Raw genomic sequence first — 22,596 nt, forward strand, 5'->3', positions numbered from 1 at the left:
AAGATGAAAATGTGCACTCGAAAAGCAGCAAACAGTTGAAACTAGCCAGTAGTGTGGAATTAAACACTTCGTTTCCAATAAATTGATTGCCTCAGTGGAAGAGATTAATAAAAGCCAAATTTCTTTAGCAAACCGACAAAAATTACTACATTGTTCTGCAAGGTGATTAATGCTTGATTGTCAGAAAAATGGAAATAAAATAGAATCTGAAACGAATAACATATTTTAGCCCTCTGTAATTATGTGAATGTATTTTAATTCTCTTGATAGTTCCCAATCACAGAAATCCATTTTGTTTGCCTGTCAGGCCTACTACAAGCAAAAAGCTTCGTGTTAGGAAATAGTTTCATATTCCTTACAAATCTGGAATCATCATATTCTTCCATAATTTGTGTGATGTCCCATTTCTTTTGCTTCCTTGTTCTAACAAACAATCTTGTCGTCACTAATTCCGTAACTATTCCTGCCAGTGTCCAAAATTATTCTCGCATTAATTTCACTAACCCTACCACAATCACTGGTTTAGTTATCATGCATTTATTCTCCGGTTAGGTGTCATTACGTGTTCACACAACACGTTTTCCACGCTACTCCCAGAATAGAATTTAAGCAGCTGCTAGCCAGGGCTTGTACAACTGGCCCTTACTAGTGTAGATAATACACAATCTTTCTTACCTGTTATTCCCATTAGTCGTTTTTTTCCACTCTGGTATTCTGAATCTGTGGATTCTGCTAGTAATTATAACAATGCTGATCATTCGCAAACCCAGTCACCACATAAGCAAACAGCGATTGGCATTCACCCGTTTGGCTTTATTCCGCTTAGCTTGTGTAGCCCTGCCCCCTTTAGTCTGCATGGAAGTTTATTTCTAGATGCTACCGTGGTTCCCCCGACAGAAATGTCATGTACACTATGCAAGCATTCAAAAATCAATTAATGATTCATTCAGAAATCAACTTGGAATGTGTTCAAAAACCAACACGGATACGTTTCAAAATCATATGAATAATTGATAGACCAACATGTGCTGGATGCTAGACGCTTTATGAAACAAGGTTTTTTTTGCCCCCTCAAGAATATGAATTTGGTGCCCCCCCCCCCCCCCCCTCCTCCTGAAATTGCTGCCTGAGGCAGATACCCTAGTTTGCTCCCCCAACCCCTAGATCCATGCCTGTTGCGCACTGAGAATCTGGCAGCTTGGGCACACCAGTAAAATTTTTCTGTGTTGCTTCTGGTTGCTTGGTGCTACTGCTTCTACAGCTTACACCTACACATCAGTAGCCAGAAGAGGGAGAAGGTACTATTCATACATGACACAACTGTGCATGAGCATGAGCCTGCTTGCAACTATTCACACGAATCTCATGCAAGGAGTTGTGATGTCATGCTCATCGGAGGCAATTTATTGTTATGAAGCACTGCATGGTCTTCCTAAAGACTTTAACATATTTTGCTGTAGGCAGGCACTTGTATGAGCATTTTATGTGTTGTGTGTTTTGTTGTTGTATAAGGTGCCTTTCCTTTGCAATGTAAGTTTTATTTTAATTTTTTTTTTTTCTCTCGGTCATGTTTTGTTCACTACTTTGCAGTAGTGGGATACAGTAATATCCTTCATTAGAGTATTGGTTTCTACCAATCAAATTTACGAAACTTTAACTGGAACCTAAAATAATGAAAAACTCCCAGAATTCTAAAAAATTCCTTGGTTCTTCCTGGTTTTCTCCCAGATGAAAAAATTACCAGGTTTTTCCCAGATCTCCTAGTTGTCCCGGGTCGTATACACCCTGTTTATTGTATTATAATGAGTTATCAGTTTTATGCTCACCTCCATTGATACTGAACTGAAATTGAGGGCAGAAAAGCAATAGAAGAAATGGAGAACTCCATTTTCAATTGTTCCTTTCCAGAGGAGGACCCACGAGTACTGCATTAGTATAATTCTGGTGCCACAGCAAATGTGAGTGATGTTGACATTAGTGTTAATAGCACTGAGAAATTACTCCTCTCTGTCATACTCCATTTCACTATGAGCAGGATAAATCAGTAACTGGGTAGATGGCTTTGGTCTGTTTTACTGATTAATGTGATCAAAACTGCTTAGGATTTTATGTCAGGCTGATGGGTAGAATTTTACTTTAGAGTTCACTGAACAGTTAATGCAAAGCTCTCCTTGTGCTTGTTTTGCTTTCATTCAGTTTTTGTTTGTCTACAATGCTTTGGTTACATTTAAATCTAAGGTGATGCACTCTTCGTTTACACAGTAGGTGTCTAATGTGAATGTTGAACTGTGATGGTCTTTCCCGGCTCTCAGAACTATGTTTGACATGTACCTGTCTAAGGCTTATTTTGTAATACTACTCAACATTTACATTCAACATTTCCAGTCTCAGAGATGAACGTTTGATGTTGACTATTCAGGTAATTTGAAAATTTGTACTTGTCATAATTACTAAGCAGAAATATCTTCCTGCCTATTGTTGCTACTGACACACATAGTAAATAATACTATAAAAACCTTAGAATCACTGATTACAGCCAGTTGGGAAGCAGAAATCAACATTGTTACCCGTAGGGATCAGCTTTATGTAAAACTTCTCACAGTAATTTTTGAATATGGCATTTGGAACAGTATCACACAAATCTCTTCCCCTAACACACAATCTAATCACTCCAGTCTCCCAGTCTCTAGCTGGTAAGTTTAACTCTCTACTTAATACTATAACATGACATGAAAATTACATGCAACCTTTTCCAAGCTTACCCTGAGATGTTCCAGCACTATAGCTCCGGAGACACAGAGTCTATAAAAACACCCAACTGCCACGTTCAATATCCTTTTCACACTTATCTTAACCAACAACATTTCACATTCAAAATCAGTTCTACACCATCAGATATTATTCTAATATTCATAGCTATAAACAGACCTCCACCATTGATTCCAGCCTATTTTCAGATACACATTCTTCTCAGTTTTTGAAATTTAACTGCAGTTATCTCCTGGTTTCATATAGGTTTTTGCTTCTTGCTCTATTGAGGCATTATTGCCTATTATAATGGAGAATATTTCTGGGACCTTTCCACAGGTGCTAAAGTTGTTAATGAATACTATATTAACATTTTCTTTCTCCATCCACCATGTTGAGTACTACTGTTTGTGGTTAATATGGCCAATATTTTCCCTTTCAGAAAGCAGAATATAATTTATAGGGACTGTCTAGTGTAAAAGATCCACATATGCACAGCACATGTACTCTGTTACCATAGCAGTGTCTAGTGACTGGTTGACCTATTAAGGAAACCAGACAACTCTCCATCCAGTAGCAGTCAGAGTGAAATCGGCATTCAATAACCACCTGTGATTCTGGTTTAAGCTTTCCACTTACCTTCAAAGCACAGGACTGTGATTGCTTCTGGGAACAACAATGCAAAACTCTGGTTTGGCATCCACTCAATGTGCAAGGTTAACTGTATTCACCAATACAGAACCAAGGATGGCCTCGAAAAACAGACAATAGGTATCATTCCTGCCGACACGAGCCACGTTTGTAGCCAGTTGCACACAGTGTGCTCAACAGCTGACATCAATAGCTCTTCCACATCTTTGTTGACACCCTTTGGTAAACATACTGAGTGGATAGTGGCTACTTTTCCGAACCTGCCTGCTATTTCTCTAATGTGTTCCATCACCTATCCAGAGCTTTCACAGAGACCAGCACCAGCCTCAATGAGCAAGGCATCCTGTGGTAACTAAGATAGACTTTATGCAATGGGAAAGACCTCTTACCCATTTTTAATGCATTACGGGACAGCCGTGTGACCATTATCCAGTTTCTCTTTCCACTCAGAGATTCATTGCCCCACCTCTGTTCACTTTTCACAGCCAAATGACTGGGAACCAACCAGGTCCTGCTTGTCAGATGGTACTGAGACATCAGCGATCTAAGGTGACTGTAAAGACACCAGAGGTGTTGCAGCTTTCACTGCAGATATCTCAACACCACTACAACCATGAGCAGTGTTATGGAGCCTCTCAACCACAGCCAATGTGGTTTTCATCTGTTTCCAAACAGTATCTAATTACCCCTGCATCTGTACCCGGAAAGCAACTACATTGAACTACATAAGCAGTTTCCAGATAATGTAAGTACTTAGGATGACTACTAGCTATCTCTATACTACAAGTCCACACTCACAACACTAATGCTTAAAAACACACCAATATTTAGGAGGAAAAAAATAATAAACATTACTCAAAATAGATGAACACACACAAGCTATTCACTTTTCACAGAAGCACATAAGATAAAGACAAAGTAAACACTGTGTACAAACTAAGTAACTGTCACTGGCAGCTGCTCTCAATCAGCAACTGGAGCCCTACTTAGTAACATTAAAAACTAGAAAGCCAATATGAAACTGATTTACCATCCAACAGGTCATTTTCTCCAGCACTAACTGTTGCGTAGTATTGCATGCACTCTAGTGAACCAACCCATGTTGTCTTAGGAACAAGAGTTCTGTCTTTCCAAACTGGACGATGAATTCTTTGCAATATTTCTGCTTTTGCAGCACTCAGGATTACATAGCCCTTAGTTTCACAACCTTTCAGAAGCACTTGGCTATTGACGAGAACAACTGTAATGAAAACAAAAAATATTTAGAAATCAGTATTCAGTCACACATAATTGAAATTGAACTAATAGTCATAAGTAACAATAATTTATGAATTTCACAAAATATGAAAGCGTGACTAGCTAATGAGACACATTATATAGCACCACATTCCCAATGATATACAGAAAGATGAAAGACAGTATAAGGTGACATACCAAGTCTGATAATGAAGACATAATGTGCAAATATTAAATGAAGGGATAGCATGCAAGTTTGTTTGTTTGTTTGTGTGTGTGTGTGTGTGTGTGTGTGTGTGAGAGAGAGAGAGAGAGAGAGAGAGAGAGAGAGAGAGAGAAGCATAAGGATACACACAGGGAGTTTCTGACGAAACAAGCAAACATCGCACCGAGAGCTGGTACAATCAGCAGTTCTGGAGGGTAAACATCATACAGAATACGATCTATACTCAATGGTATCCTATACTCCTATACACAATACTTTGAAACTCGCATGACTGGGGGTGGTGAAGGTGACAGTAAATTAATCATTACTTGTAGGGTTTTATTGTCAATTTCACTTAATACTTCATATTCAAAAACATTACCAGTAACTTTATCAGGGAAGGAAAGTTGCCACTCACCATTTAGTGGGTTGGGGTTGGTTTGGCGGAAGAGACCAAACAGGGAGGTCATCACTCTCATCAGATTAGGGAAGGATGAAGAAGGAAGTCAGCCGTGTCCTTTCAAAGGAACCATTCTGGCATTTGCCTGAAGCAATTTTAGGGAAATCACGGAAAACCGATTAGGATGGCTGGATGCAAGATTGAACCATCATCCTCTTGAATGTGAGTCCAGTGTGCTAACCACTGTGCCACCTCACTTGGCACCATTTAGCAGAGATGCTGTGTCGCAGACTGGCACAACAAAAAGACTGTCACAAATAAGCTTTTGGCCAGCAAGGGCTTCATCAAAAATAGATAACAGATATGCACACGCACACCCACCCACCCACACACACACACACACACACACACACACACACACACACACAAACCAGTAACTTTAGTGTATTGTGTATTTCAGAGAGACATACCATGTTGTAAATCAGAACTGATGCATACATTATTCCTTACATTCTGGATAAGCATTTAAAACATGTACAGCCAGCCTTTTATTTCCCTGAATAAATTTTTTCTACAAAATCTGGTTTTTAGTCAGCATCACAAGCAATAATTTAGCAGAAAAGAGATAGGTAACTATGGTGGCAAAGCAGAAATACAGGTGTGACTAATCCAACACCCATGATGGGTTTCAATGAAGTATTGTTACATTGAACATATCAAATGTGCAAGTATCAATTCCAGCCACTGTTGCTGATGAAACTCAATTAAGGCAGTTGTTTACAATAAGTGGACCAATGAGATGGCGGTGATCATCATCATCATCATCATCATCATCGTCATCATGTTTGCTGCATTTTGCTCTTTTCTTTCAATTGTCGTATTTCGATCCATTATGCTGATCATCCAGAATCTGAGACCTCTTCTAACCTTGTCTTCTCTTCTTCTTCACACTCCTCCTGAAATGGTTTTAGAATTCCATCATGCATTCTCACTACCTGGCTAATCCAACTTTTCCTACATTCAATTACATCCAATGATTGCCTTCTTTCCCCATTCTCCTCAGCCACCTCTTCATTTGTCACTTTGTCTATCCATTTTATTTTTTCCATTCTTTGCAATGTCAACATTTCAAAAGCCTTTAATTGCCTCCTGTCTTCCTTCCTCACGCTCCAAGTGCATGCCTCACCAAACACTTCATAACACTGTCCTTAAGCCTATTTACATCCCATTAAAGAATATACAGGGTGAGTCAAAAAGACTTTAAAAGTTTGGAATGCTATAGAAATTTATTGACATAACTTACAGTACTGGTAAATTTGTCATTTTGTAGCAAATCACTTCATGTTTGACTCTCATAGTACATCAGTACACCATACTGCCATTAGGAGTGCCAGTGTAGTGCACCGTTAAAATGGCTACATTCACTGGCATGAAGTGCGTTTGCGTGGCTTTTTGGTTTCATACAACGAACTCTGCAACAAATATTCAGCGTAAATTTTGCTCTGGATATGCTAATGAACCTCCAAACAGGAATAAAATTTAATCTTGGCACAATTTCAAGGTTTCCTTAATAAACACTTTCCAGATCATTGGATTGGCTGTGAAGGGCCAATTGCACGATCACCTCACTTCCCAGACTTCACACCACTGGATTTATTTCTCTAGGGTGTCATTTAAGACCATGTGTATGTTACTCCCTTCTAAATGATTTAGCTGATCTGAAAAATCAAATCCATGCACAAGTTATGCCCAATTTTTTTGCAATGAGTGTGGGAAGAAATTTATTGCCATTGCGATGTCTGCCACATTACAAATGTTAGTCACACTGAACCAAAATTACACTTGACAGTTTTATGTGAAACTAGAGGTTGTTTGCAACAAAGTGACAGTGGATATTGATTGCACAAGTTATCTCACTAAATTTCTATATGGTTCAAAAGTTGTACAGACCTTTTCGACACATACTACGTATTCCACTTCTTAGTTAATCCCAAATTTGTCATTTTTATTCTTGACATAATGACTGTGAAGCAACTCCAGTTGGGCTCTACTCTACTACCTAGGTATTTACAATCTTACACATATTTCACTTCGCCTCCTTTCAACATAATTTTTATCTTATCATATACACACCTAGTTTCATTATTTTTGATTTCTTTACTTATATTTTCAATCTCCTTAGCCTGTCCTACAGTCTCTTTTCCACACCTGGTAAGAGAAGAACCACATAGTTTGAAAATAATGAACACCACAATCTTTGATCACTGATTTTTACACCTTTGTCAATTAGTAAACAATACTCAATCATATCCTCTAAATATAATAAAAACTTCATGGTGACTACAATCTCAACATTGACTGTGCAGTGGTCAGCTAGTGTTTTAATGATATGGGGCACATACTACCATATATGTGCACAGAACTGACTGTAGTAAATCCTTTAACATTACTTATGTGCCGAAACAATACTGACAGGTACTACACTTTAAAACTTCTGACTGTGGTGCAAAAAAGTTTCCATTATGCACAGTAAGTATTAAAACGTGACGATAAACTGATTTGTCACAGATGATGGGCATGGGCCCCATACAGATCTGGTATGATAAATAAATCTGACTATGCAGCCAATGTCCACATTTTATCATGACGAGTTTTGTGAAATACATGTGAGTTCCAAAGGATTGAGAGTATAAAACATTTTAAATACAGTACATCTTGAAAAATGTAGGTGATAGACAGGAACCTTGCTTTACAACTTTACCTAATTTCATCCAGTTCATATTTTCTGCTTTTGATCTTACTGAAGCTTTTTGGGTCATATATCATAAATTTAGTCCGCTTCTCGTGGTAGCATTCTCGCTTCCCGAGCACGGGGTCCCGGGTTTGATTCCCGGCAGGGTCAGGGATTTTCATCTGCCCCAAGATGACTGGGTGGTGTTGTGTCATCTTCATCATCATCATCATTCATCACCATTGCTGTCAGAGGAAGGCAATGGCAAAACCACCTCCATTAGGACCTTGCCTAGCACGGCGGTGCGGGTCTCCTGTATCATTCCCCTATGCTCTGTCAAGAAGCAAAGGCCTTCATTTCCATAGTAAATTTATAAGCAGTCTTTCTTTCACTCATTTTCCCCTTAAAATATTCATAACCTGTTCTTGGTTCATGTTGTCAAAAGCTTTCTCTGGGGATATAAATCAGGTATATAAGCCCTCTTCCTTCTCAGTAAATCTCTCTCACAAAAGCTGTACAAGTATTATTACATCATTTGTCCATGTATTTCTGCTAAAACCAAATTGTGCCTCAGCCAGCTTTTCCTTCTTTTATTTTTCCCGTCTCTTGTTTATGATTTTTGCAATATTTTGCCAGCATGATTTATCAGGCTGATGGTTCTATGCTCACTAAATTCTCAGTTTATTTGGTTTTGGGATCATTACAAAACAAAAGTTCCAAACAGAAAGTTCCAAATAGATAGCTTCATGCAACACAAATTTTATCCCAGGATTTTCTCTTGTTATAAGACAAACCAATTTCTTACAGACTGCGGCTTTAGCTATTAAAGGGAACTGGTAATCCTCATAATGTAACAGATCCTGAAATTAAAAAATATCAACAATGTCGATATGGTTAGGCCCTACTTGTTTACTCTTCAGAAAAAAAATTTCCACCAAACAGAATGCAGCTTCTGTTCTCGAGCAGCACTAACATCTGTCAAGCAATTGAAATCTACTGTGAGTGAGTGCACAAGACAAACAACCAAGAGTCATGTCCAAAGGTACAAACTACGTACTACCCTCTTATGTACTGTACTGTCCTGTCCTGTGCCATGCCTGGTGGTCTAATCACAAACCATGTGCCTGGAAATTGAAAGGCCATGGGATCGAATCCTGGTCAGACCATGGATTCTTCAGTCTGTTGCAATGATGTGGAGATTCTCCAGAAACACATGTGCATCAATTCCACATTAAACTTAGGTCCACTTTACCTGGTTGGATAATTGTCATACGCTAGGACATGCAAGTCATCAACAGAGTGCCCAATTGAAAGACTTGCACCAGGCCATTGAGTCGCATGAAATTATTAAATTATTATTCTCACCTGTGGATACTGCCACTTTGCCAGGAAATATGAAACATATTGCTACTTGAATGAGTGGTGAGCCAGTGGAAGTTTGAGCTGCTGTCTACTGCTGAAATGCAAACTGAGCAAACATGACACACTCCATGTGAAGGGAAGTCTGCTGTGTCAAGACAAAGTAAATACAAAAGGGAAGTGGTCTTTTAATCATCAGCAATCCAAATCTACGGGGAATAATGGTACCCCCCAGGGGAAATAGTAACACAGGATAGGAAGGATCAATTCGTGCACTCAATATGTATGCCTGGGGATCTCGTTCAAGATGCTGTAGTGGCTGTTTCAGCAGTGATTGTGAGAGCAGAGAGAAATGAGCTGCAGATTGTGAAGCATGTTAGGATAAACTATGCTTGTTGTCTGGGCTCTGAGGTCACACTTCAATCATTCCAGTAACTGACGAAGAAGATTGAGAAGAGTGATCTTGGTCACAAAATTTCAGTAAAGCCCACGATCAGCAGCATTATTCTCAGGATTAATTGTTGCCACCTCGTTCTGACTTGAATGGAAGACTTAAATCAGAGATTCTGAAGGTTCTGCAAATTTCTTGACATGTGCTTTAAAGTTGTGAACTGTGGAGTCCCTCTAAATAGCACTGGGTTGCACTACACTAGCAGCCAACTGTGTGCAGGGTTCGCACAAGAGTTCTTTATTTTTAGATTCTGAGACTCACTGACCAAGCCAGGTAATGATAACTGTCACACTATGATGCAAAGCAATGTCCCTCACAGATCAGACTATTAAAATTCTACCTATTAACTGCCAAAGCATTTACAATGGAGTTCCAAAGTTTAAGGTAGTCCTAAAAAAACATGCGACCATCAAAATACTACGTGCAGAAATCTGGCTAAAATCAGAAATTGATAAGAACAAGATTTTTGGGGTGAATCTAAGTGTACTTCAAATGGATAGACTAATGGGGAATGGTGTTTTTGGAGGGGGTCCACACTGAGCAAAACACAACTTGATCTTTTCTTCTATTTCCTAGACATGTTTCCCTGAAGTTTCAGCATCATAAGTGGGTTTTTATTTTCTTTCTAATAAACTGTAAAAATGCTCTTTACTACTTGCACATATATTAAGTGATAGCATATGGACAAGGAATTCAAAGCCACTGAGATAGAATTGAAGCTGCATGCAAGACTGTTTGGGCAAGACTCATTGGCAAAGATGTGCACAAAATTATTATTGAGTTCTTCTACTGATCAGCTGATTCATTCTCAAATGTAACAACAAGCTGTAGAGAAACCTTAGTTTGGTAATATACACATTCCTCAATCATACCGTCAACATTGCAGGAGACTTTAATCATCCAACAATCAATTTTGTTCATTTTTAAGTGGTGCTTTTCCTGAAAAATACTCATAACAGACAGTTCAGAGATTCTCTTATGACAGAAATTGATTAAATCTAATGGTGAAGAATAGATCAGACCTCTGTGAGGATATCCATACTCAAACAGGTATCAATGACCATGATGCAGTTGCAGTGACAATGTTTACCAAAGGATAATGGGCAGCTAAACCAAGAAGAAAGATTTGCAGATTTACTACAGACCTTATAAAGACAGCAGGAAGAACAAAAAAATTAGCTTTGGGCATGAGGGTGAAGGGGAACTATAAATGTAGTAAGGTGGAACAGGACCACTTGCTCTGATACCAGTCCTCACATAAATACTACTTTTTTCATTTCTTCTTCCTTTTACGTGCATGGTAAATATATATTTATCCATAAAAAATCAAAATTCTTTTTAAGTTGTCTCTTTTGAAAGTGTATTCTTCAGACTATAATTTACATGTTTTTTATGGTAACTGTATATATATCTTCAATAGAAACATTTTAGTTGAGGAAATACTGGGAATTTAAGACTCATGGAAACCACTTACACTTAAATATCTGAGCCACTAGTAGCTGTTTTAGGACCAAGTTACCTCATTTGAAAGCCCTGATCCTTTTCTAAGTAAAGAATATCCTGTCTTCTTTCTTTTAATTTAGAAAATATTACTATTCAAAAATGTTGCACAAACAGTCATTCAAATTTTGGAATGGATATATTTAAGAAATTCATTGTTATTATCATGCAGCCCTAATTTTTCTGTTTTCAAAAATGTACACATTTAATAGAATAGCATGTTAGTTAATGAAATAGCTCAAATTTAAAATATATGTTTCTAGAGAAATCTTGGTGGGTTTTGCCATAAACTGGGGAGATAAGTGCACAACTAAAAACTCACTCTATAAAATAAAACATATTAATGTCTTTTTACGAACATACACTCAATAATTGAATGAAACAACTTCACTGCCACATGTGAAAAAGTATCACATATAATTCTTGTTTTTTATGTCTTTATTTTAGTGTTCTGTAAAACTTACACCAGTCTTTAAATAAGCACAGTGGACAGTGCTACAGTCAGTCTTCACTGAGCAGTTGAAAAATAAAATTTTCTCAGTCAGCACCATGCCACTGTTATGTAAGGACAATAGTATAAAGTCTCCCTTTAGCTCTCAATAAATAATGTTCTGTAAAGTCAGTCCTAGTTGCACCTTCATTGAGTAATGTTCACACAGTCACTTCCAGTTACCATTGATGTTTCCATAAGTAAGTTCCATAAGGTCAGTTGCCTGTATACAGATCACCAAAATAGGTATATATAGCCACTCATGAATTTAGGTTAGATATTTGGAAGTCTCTGTTGATTGCTGTCTATTTCATACTAATAATAATGGAACTTCTTACCAGAAAGCTGATCATCATGAAAGGCTTCTATGACAAACATACATTAATAGAAATCTGACTTTGACAGTGTTGTCTCAATCATTTATAATTGCTCTAAACATGTGTTATTACAGCCATTGCCCAAGAAAAGAAAATTCCAAACAAGGCAACTTGTGTGCCTGATTGAGGAGTAAGGTTTCATATTTACTGTATAAGGGAACTAGTGAGAAAATTAAAGAGACTATTAAAAATAGTGAGTAGCAAAGTATGCATGAAGTAGCTATATGACATGTAGAAATGAAGAAGCAGCCAGAATATGGACAGTTACAGTAGCAGAATGAATGCGGGGTTGCTGTCTTGCAGAAAACCAATACAACCAACGGAAAGCATTAAATTCATCTGCCATGCCTAGAGCAGAATGAGAAGCCAGCCTAAAGTAAACAGACTGGCATGGAGAATGGAGGAACAAAGTACTTAAGAAAGTACAAACCATCTACAAGAGTACAAATATTTATTTTATTTTTGTTCAGAGTTAATAACTTTTTGAAAATGAATGACAAAGAAGTTAAGGGAATACTTTTGCAGTAAAGAGCAAGTACTAGATAATAACCAAACAAAAGTCATAGTAAAAAGAGAACTTTGGGATGACAGTGGTATAAAATCTGACAGAATGACTGGCCAAGAGCGTCGACAGCGATTGGCCGCACAACAACAGATGGACGCCATGAGAGAAAGACAGACAAGGAAGGTGGCACAGCAGAATATCAAGTCCACAGGGCAAGCCAAGATTGAATACTAAGATGCAGCGAATTCAGAACCAAGAGGACACTGTGCAGCTAAATATATACGACAATTCAAAGAAATCACAAAGCGTGAAGCGGCCACGCTGCTGGGTTTAAAGGGTGGCTGCAGGCCTAGATAGGCTGGCCGGACAGGCATTGCTTGTGGCAGCACTTACATCTGCGATCACAATGCTCACAACTGCAACAGTGTTGCCTGGCAGCTATTATATATGTCCATACCATATGCTCCAACCCAGGCTGGGATACCAGAATAATATTATCAAAAGACTTCTCACAGAATTCAAAAAGTTCTGTAGTGGAATTGAGAAATAACTGCAAATGCTAAAACTGAAGAAGACCCTGGGTCCCATGGAATCCTGGTAGGGTTCTATACACAATTTGCCACTAAGTTAGCCCTTTGCTCAACCACGACACACTGTGTCACTAACACTTCAAACAATTGTTCCCAGTGGCTGGAAGAAAGGAAAGGCTTTATACTAGTACAAAACAGGTAACAGATGTAATCCACAAAGTTACCATTCAATATCACTGACACCTATAGTTGTAGAATCCTAGGGCATGTTCTAAGCTCAAATATAAGGAGGTATTTTGAACAGAATTACCTTCTCCATGCCAGCCTACATGGAGTCTGAAAAACAACAGTCATGTGAAACTCAACTCATGCTTTTCTCATAAGACATCCTGAACACAGACAACTATCCAACAAAAACCTACTTACAAACTTTAGAGAAGCAGTATTAAGCAAGGAACCTGGGAATGTACTACAGTCTCCTATGTATTACTCCTGTAGGGACAGTATATCATAAGGAAAGTTCTGATAGAATATAAATAAGTTAGAACTAGAGACAGCTCACTGGACAGTAGATCTGTTGAGTCTTCAACAGGCACACAACGAGAATGAAAGCTTTGCTAGCTATCAGATAGATATCTTTTTACAAGCTAAAGAATACACTCCCACCCCCCTTACACACACACACACACACACACACACACACACAGACAGAGAGAGAGAGAGAGAGAGAGAGAGAGAGAATACCCCCTTGTCACTACAGTCTATATATACAATTAAACTCATTAAATGCATGCAAGGGTCTTTAAGCAGTCATTCATCTGGTACTCCATATGCGAATGGAATGAGAATAATCCTTAATATCTGATACAATGGAAAGTGCCCTCTGTCATTCAGTTGACAGTGATTTGCATACTATTTCACGGTGTATACGCAGACAAGAAAAAAAAAAAAAAATTCCCAGATTTTTCCTGGCTTTCCTGGTTGGTTAACAATACACTTTCTCTCTGGTGAATGTACATTTTTTTTCTACGTTAAGTGATAATACACTTTCCTTTAGAAGATTGGTGAACAACTACCCAGGTTTTAAAATGGCATCAACGTCCAAAAGATGGAGAGGACCATTATCCGAAGAGCATAAACAGGCACTTCTTGGTGGGCTCACAAGATACTGGCAGGAACAAGAACAAGACCTAATCACTAAAATGAAATTGGTCGTTACCACGTGAGGATTAGCTTGATAATATAAAAAAATACACTTTCCCTCTTATCAGCCCTTTGAATGGTAAAGGTTTTATACATGAGCGTAGAAATTCACAGCACTTTATGAAATCAAACCCAGAAAAAAAAGTCCAACCATTTTTGGAAAGACCTTTGATGCGTGGCAACATGTACACTGAAAATTTTCATATAAATACAAATTCCAGCAAATAAGCATGATAGACATTGCTGAGTGAGGACTCAGATCAAACTCAAGAAGAATTGGCACGATTAGTGATAGTGACACAGCAAGCCATTTCAAAACGTCTGAAGGCTATGGGCACGATTCCGAAAGAATGAACTTGGGTCCCATGTGAGCTGAAACCAAGAGATGTTGAACGGCATTTGTGTGTTTGGGAACAGTCTTCAGAGGCAAAAACAGAAGGGATTTCTGCATTGCATTATGACGGGGGACCAAAAATGGGTTCACTATGATAACGCCAAACACAAAAAATCATGGGGATATCCAGGCCATGCTTCCATGTCGACAGCCAAACCGAATATTCATGGCTCCAAGATCATGCTCTGCATTTGGTGGGACCAGCTCGGCGTTATGTACAATGAGGTACTAAAACCAAGTGAAACAATCACAGGTGCTCATTATTGAATGCAATTAATGCATTTGTGCAGAGCATTAAAAGACAAACGGCAGCAATAGTACTAGAGGCACAATAAAGTGATTTTGCAGTATGACAATGACTGACCCCATGTTGCAAAAGAGGTCGAAACGTACTTGGAAACATTAAAATGGGAAGTCCTACCCCACCTGCCATATTCTCCAGACGTTGCTCCCTCTGACTATCACCTGTTAAGATCAATGGCGCATGGTCTGGCTGACCAACACTTCTGATCTCATGAAGAAGTCACAAATTGGATCGATTCATGGATCATTTCGAAAGGTGAACAATTTTTTCAACGCGGGATTCATACACTGCATGAAAGATGGGAGAAAGTAGTGGCCAGTGATGGAAAATATTTTGAACGATACATGTATAACCAATTTTGTTTCATTAAACCCTCAAATGTTGGGGAAAATTGGCAGAAGCAAAGTTGTACACTTTGTAAATAGCAAAAATTATTGATTTAAATTAATATATACAGGGTGGTCCACTGATCGTGACTGGGCCAAATATATCACGAAATAAGCGTCAAACGAAAAAACAAAGAACGAAACTTGTCTAGCTTGAAGGGGGAAACCAGATTGTGCTATGGTTGGCCCGCTAGATGGCACTGCCATAGGTTAAACGGATATAAAGTGTGTTTTTTTAAAAATATGAACCCCCATTTTATTATACATATTTGTGTAGTACGTAAAGAAATACGAATGTTTTAGTTGGTCCACATTTTTCACTATGTGACAGATGGCGCTGCAATAGCCGAGCCGCAGACTATATGTACCTGGCGAGCCAACATCCAAGGGCTTCTCCTCAGTCATTTACGGTGCGCTTCTCTTCTTGCTACCTGCAACGGTGGCAGTTATAAGAGTTGAGGGGCATGGAAGGGAAGCAGTGGTTGGGAAGGGAGTGAGACAGGGTTGTAGCCTATCCCTGATGTTATTCAATCTGTATACTGAGCAAGCAGTAAAGGAAACAAAAGAAAAATTCGGAGTAGGTATTAAAATCCATGGAGAAGAAATAAAAACTTTGAGGTTCGCCGATGACATTGTAATTCTGTCAGAGACAGCAAAGGACTTGGAAGAGCAGTTGAATGGAATGGACAGTGTCTTGAAAGGAGGATATAAGATGAACATCAACAAAAGCAAAATGAGGATAATGGAATGCAGTCGAATTAAATCGGGTGATGCTGAGGGAATTAGATTAGGAAATGAGACACTTAAAGTAGTAAAGGAATTTTTCTATTTGTGGAGCAAAATAACTGATGATGGTCGAAGTAGAGAGGATATAAAATGTAGACTGGCAATGGCAATGAAATCGTTTCTGAAGAAGAGAAATTTGCTAACATCGAGTATAGATTTAAGTGTTAGGAAGTCGTTTCTGAAAGTATTTGTATGGAGTGTAGCCATGTATGGAATTGAATCATGGATGACAACTAGTTTGGACAAGAAGAGAATAGAAGCTTTCGAAATGTGGTGCTATAGAAGAATGCTGAAGATTAGATGGGTAGATCACATAACTAATGAGGAGGTATTGACAAGAATTGGGGAGAAGAGAAATTTGTGGCACAACTTGACTAGAAGAAGGGATCGGTTGGTAGGATCTGTTCTGAGGCATCAAGGGATCACCAATTTAGTATTGGAGGGCAGCATGGAGGGTAAAAAATCATAGAGGGAGACCAAGAGATGAATATACTAAGCAGATTCAGAAGGATGTAGGTAGCAGTAGGTACTGAGAGATGAAGAAGATTGCACAGGATAGAGTAGCGCGGAGAGCTGCATCAAACTAGTCTCTGGACTGAAGACCACAACAACAGCAACAACAGTATCAATCTATGGATTTTGCTAGTAATTATAACGATGATCATTCACAAAGCCAGTCAACCACATAAACAAACAGCGACTGGCTTTCATCTGTTCAGCTTTATTCTACTCAACTCCTGTAGCTCTGCCCCCTTTTTTCTGTGGGAAAGTTTATTTCTAGATGCAATGAGGATTCACCTGTCAAAGACATCATGTACACTATGCATGCATTCAAAAATCAACTTATGATTCATTCAGAAATCAACTTAGAACGGGTTCACAAACCAACAGGGATGCATTTCAAAATCATATGAATAACTGATAGACCATCATGTGCTGGATGCTACATGCTCTGTGAAACAAGTTTTTTTTCCGTCAAGAATATAAATTTGGTGGCCAAGAGCAAAGTAGACCACTCTGAGGCACAATATGCAGCTGAACATAACATACTTGGTTTGAATAGCTGCTTCACTACCGAGCCCCCTCCACCCAACAGTTTCCAACCCCTCTGTTCTATCATGCCCTCCCATTCTCTTCTCCCACCTTGTTTATTTGCCACCCTCTCCCAACGCACCTGCCCATTTTTCCCCACTCCTCTCCTTTTTCTTTCCTTATATCCCCACCTTTCTGTGTCACAACCACCTGACACTGTGGTGCTTGTTGGTATTCTGGTTTCTGCACACTCCATCAGACGGCATTGATCTCTCTCCCCACCAGTACAAAACTATCCCTTCCCCTTCCCTGTCCCCTCCAGATTGCTGCTTGCATCCTGCATGATAGTTGCACTCTGGCCCTAGATGCTGGATTTGGTGATCATACGTGCGTGAGGTGTGCTTGCCTGTATGTATGAATGGTGTATTTCTTTTTGGCTGATGAAGGCTGTGGCCGAAAGCTTTGTGCAAGTGTCTTTTAATTGTGCCTGCCTGCAACTTAAAGTGTCTTCTTTATGGTAAGTAGCAATCTGCCTTTTCCTACATTGTTAATAACTGGTACAGTGGGAGGTACCCTCTGCCACACACTTGCAAATGGTTTGCAGAGTTTATATGTAAATGCAGATATTTCAAACAGGTATATATCAAACTACTGAGAAGATAGAAAAGGAGTCTAGAATTGGGACATTAATGAAGCTTTATACTTAGCTGGTAACAGATGTGGACATACTTAGCCAATTTTTGTGTAGAGCATCATCTTCCTGACAGGCAGCCAAGCCCTGAAGGTGTTGCTCCCTTGTCTGCACTGAGAGATCATCACTGAAAACTACTGCCTTGTTATCTGCTTCAGCTATCAGCTGCTGCAGCATAGTCACTGCATGGCCAGACTGTAGTTTTGTCATAGGCGAAGGAGTAGCTTGCACAGCTGCTGGTGCCTGGAATCACAGGTTAGCAACATGTTCAATATAATCTTGTTTTACTTTTTAATTTGAATACTGACTTTGTTATTAATACACTGATTAAATACACTCCTGGAAATGGAAAAAAGAACACATTGACACCGGTGTGTCAGACCCACCATACTTGCTCCGGACACTGCGAGAGGGCTGTACAAGCAATGATCACACGCACGGCACAGCGGACACACCAGGACCCGCGGTGTTGGCCGTCGAATAGCGCTAGCTGCGCAGCATTTGTGCACCGCCGCCGTCAGTGTCAGCCAGTTTGCCGTGGCATACGGAGCTCCATCGCAGTCTTTAACACTGGTAGCATGCCGCGACAGCGTGGACGTGAACCGTATGTGCAGTTGACGGACTTTGAGCGAGGGCGTATAGTGGGCATGCGGGAGGCCGGGTGGACGTACCGCCGAATTGCTCAACACATGGGGCGTGAGGTCTCCACAGTACATTGATGTTGTCGCCAGTGGTCGGCGGAAGGTGCACGTGCCCGTCGACCTGGGACCGGACCGCAACGACGCACGGATGCACGCCAAGACCGTAGGATCCTACGGAGTGCCGTAGGGGACCGCACCGCCACTTCCCAGCCAATTAAGGACACTGTTGCTCCTGGGGTATCGGCAGGACCATTCGCAACCGTCTCCATGAAGCTGGGCTACGGTCCCGCACACCGTTAGGCCGTCTTCCGCTCACGCCCCAACATCGTGCAGCCCGCCTCCAGTGGTGTCGCAACAGGCGTGAATGGAGGGACGAATGGAGACGTGTCGTCTTCAACGATGAGAGTCGCTTCTGCCTTGGTGCCAATGATGGTCGTATGCGTGTTTGGCGCCATGCAGGTGAGCGCCACAATCAGGACTACATACGACCGAGGCACACAGGGCCAACACCCGGCATCATGGTGTGGGGAGCGATCTCCTACACTGGCTGTACACCACTGGTGATCGTCGAGGGGACACTGAATAGTGCACGGTACATCCAAACCGTCATCGAACCCATCGTTCTACCATTCCTAGACCGGCAAGGGCAACTGCTGTTCCAACAGGACAATGCACGTCCGCATGTATCCCGTGCCACCCAACGTGCTCTAGAAGGTGTAAGTCAACTACCCTGGCCAGCAAGATCTCCGGATCTGTCCCCGTGTGTGTGTGTGTGTTTGTGGTTTACGGGCGCTAAACAGCGGGGTCATCAGCGCCCAAACGCATAAAAACAGGAACACATGCAGGGAAGGGACTAAGACGAACAACGAACAAGGGGAACAGCTAAAACACACAGACGTGACGCAGTTCCAAATCCCCACATAGAGAATCAAAACAAGAGGAGAAGGAGCGCACTAAAAAAGGAATCAAGGAAGGGAGGACAGAAACCGAAGGGAAACAAGGAGGTATTCGTGACTGGCGGACCTCTTACGTAAAATCTGGGTGAGCCAGTCATCCAGCAGCACATTAAAACCCTCTCCCTAAAATCCGTGGCAACAAATTGGACAGGACACAAAACCGTAAAACCTTAACCACAGACGTTGCGTCGTCTTTCAAAATAGAGGGCAAATCCGGTGGCAAAGAAACCACCGCCCTCTGGTCAGAGAATAAAAGACAGTCAAGTAAAATGTGGCGGACAGTAATCTGGACGCCACAAGCAGTGCAGAGGGGGGGATCCTCCCGCCGAAGTAAAAAACCATGGGTGAAGGGACTGTGCCCGATGCGGAGGCGAGTGAGGAGAACCTCATCCCGCCTGCGTGACTGGTAGGACGTACGCCATGGCCGCGTGGTGGCCTTGACCAGACGCAGCTTATTTTCACCGACTGCCAGCCACTCCTCTTCCCACTGACGCATAACGCGAAAACGCAGGAGGGAGGTAACAGCATGTAGGGGGACGGCACATTCAACAACGTGAGGGAGGGAACACGCATCTTTGGCAGCCACATCCGCCAGTTCGTTGCCCCTAATACCCACGTGCCCCGGCACCCAGCAGAAGGAAACCTCCTTCCCCTGCCGTTGCAGGTGGAGTAGGGCATCATGGATGTTCTGGACGACCGTATCCGCTGGGTACAAGTGTTGCATGGTCTGAAGGGCACTCAGGGAGTCAGAACAGATGAGGAACGTACGACTGGGAACACATCTCATCTGCTCCAATGCCCGCAAGATCGCAAACAATTCGGCATCAAAAATGGTAAACGCCGCAGGAAGCCGTAACTTGACGACTCGATCAGGGAAAACAACAGCACAACCAACAGAGTCCCCCTGTTTAGAGCCATCCGTAAATACTGGTACATGGTCGGGATGCTGGTGTAAAATATCATAAAATAAGGAGGTAAAAACAAACGCAGGAGTGCAGCTCCTCCGGTAGTCCGACAAGTCTAAAAGGACGCTGGGCCTCTGGAGCAACCAGGGAGGCAGGCGAGTAAAACCTTGTCGTTGGGGGGCCACACGCTCCACACCAAGGGACTCAAGCAAAAGCTTGGCACGAATCCCAAATGGTCTCGTTGCCCTGGGACGACAGGAAAAGAGACGTTCCATAGGCGGGCGGGCAACGGTAGGGTACGCAGGGGAGTTAGGACAGGCAAGGAATTGACACACCCGTCGCACCATGAGGAGTTTCCTACGGATGGCGAGCGGCGGTTCCCCTGCCTCAGCACACAGGCTGGGGATGGGACTGGTACGGAAGGCACCAGTGGCCAGCCTGATACCCTCATGGTGTACTGCGTCAAGGATCTTCAGATACGAAGGCCTTGCGGACCCATACACGGTGCAACCATAGTCAAGACGCGATCGGACGAAAGCCCTATAAAACTGCAGCAGACGCGCCCGATCTGCTCCCCAGGACCGATGGCTCAGGCACGTCAAAATATTCAGTGCCTTCAGGGCCCGCACCTTGAGGTCTTTAAGGTGAGGCAACCACGACAACTTGGAATCAAAAGTGAGGCCCAGGAACCGCACAGTGTCGTTAAAAGGAAGAATGGTGTCCCTAAGACGCAATTCAGGGGAGGTAAAAAGACGTCGAGAACGATTAAAATGAACACACACACATTTGTCTGCAGAAAAGGTAAAACCCGTCTTCGCAGTCCATGCCTCTAATCGCTGTATCGTAAGCTGCAACTGCCGACTAGCAGTGACAAGACTGGAGGAAGAACAGAAAACAGCAAAATCGTCCACAAACAACGAGCATTGGGCAGGACTCCTGACAGTGGACGTGATACTGTTAATGGCGACGGCAAAGAGGGTGACACTTAAAACGCTTCCCTGAGGAACACCATTCTCCTGCACATACAAATCAGAGAGCACATTACCAACCTTATATCGAAAGAGGCGGTGGGAAAGAAAGGACCGAATGAAGATCGGGAGACGGCCACGAAAACCCCACTCATGGAGTTGATTGAGGATATGGCGGCGCCAAGTAGTGTCATACGCCTTGTGAATGTCAAAGAAGACACCGAGACAATGCTGGTTACGTAGGAAGGCCTGCTGGATGGCCGCCTCAAGCAGGGTCAAGTTGTCGATAGTTGAACGACATCTCCGAAAGCCACACTGCGAGGGGCTAAGGAGCTGCCTGGTCTCGAGCAGCCAAACCAGGCGACGGTTGACCATGCGTTCTAACGTCTTCCCGACACAGCTCGTCAAAGCAATACTCCGATAACTACTGGGATGCGTTCGGTCCTTCCCCGGTTTGAGGAGGGGAATCAAAATCGCCTCCCGCCACGAGTCAGGGTACGTGCCGGATAGCCATATCATATTAAAACAAGTCAGGAGAACTTCCTTGGCAGGCAGTAACAAGTGCTGCAGCATGCTGTACCGGATTTGATCATGACCAGGCGCAGTATCATGAGCCACAGACAGCGCCGAATCCAGTTCCCACATTGTGAACGGGCAGTTGTAGGGCTCAGAATTTGGAGACCGGAAGTCCAAGTGAGCCCTCTCGATGGCAGTGCGGTAGCGGCAGAAATCTGGATCACAGTGAATAGTGGCGGTAGATGCCGCAAAATGCATGGCCAGTGTCTGGGCAATGTCTCTCGGCGCCGTGAGAAGACTTCCCTGATGCAGCAATGCCGTGACAGGTAGTTGGCTGCGTTTCCCGGAAATCCTCCTGATGGCTTCCCATACTTTTGTAGAACTAGTGGAGCGGGAGATGGAGTTCAGGAACGATTGCCATGACCGTCGTTTGCTCTCTTTAATCACTCGCCGCGCCTTGGCCCTTGCCACCCGAAAGGCCGCAAGATTGTCAGCGGAGGGACGGCACTTGAAGCGGCGCAAAGCTGCACGGCGGGCTCGGATAGCTGAGCGGCACTCAGTGGTCCACCAAGGGACAGGACGCCTCTGGGGATGACCGGATGACCGTGGGATTGACAATTCAGCAGCATGG

General features: G+C 41.9%; 1 protein-coding gene across 1 annotated transcript in view; it reads right to left on the reverse strand.

Moving 5' to 3' along the window:
- The window catches only part of LOC126199286 (protein KIAA0100), a 340,503-nt gene that overhangs the window by 75,243 nt on the left and 242,664 nt on the right, over window positions 1-22,596 (reverse strand). Inside the window, exons 27-28 of the mRNA XM_049936105.1 lie at window positions 18,018-18,222; window positions 4,430-4,639 (exon numbers count right to left, since the gene is read on the reverse strand). Of these exons, the coding sequence (XP_049792062.1) occupies window positions 4,430-4,639; window positions 18,018-18,222 (415 nt within the window). The remainder of the gene's footprint in view (window positions 1-4,429; window positions 4,640-18,017; window positions 18,223-22,596) is intronic.

The sequence above is a fragment of the Schistocerca nitens genome, chromosome 1 (genome assembly GCF_023898315.1).
Source record: "Schistocerca nitens isolate TAMUIC-IGC-003100 chromosome 1, iqSchNite1.1, whole genome shotgun sequence".
In the NCBI taxonomy this organism is placed as follows: domain Eukaryota; kingdom Metazoa; phylum Arthropoda; class Insecta; order Orthoptera; family Acrididae; genus Schistocerca; species Schistocerca nitens.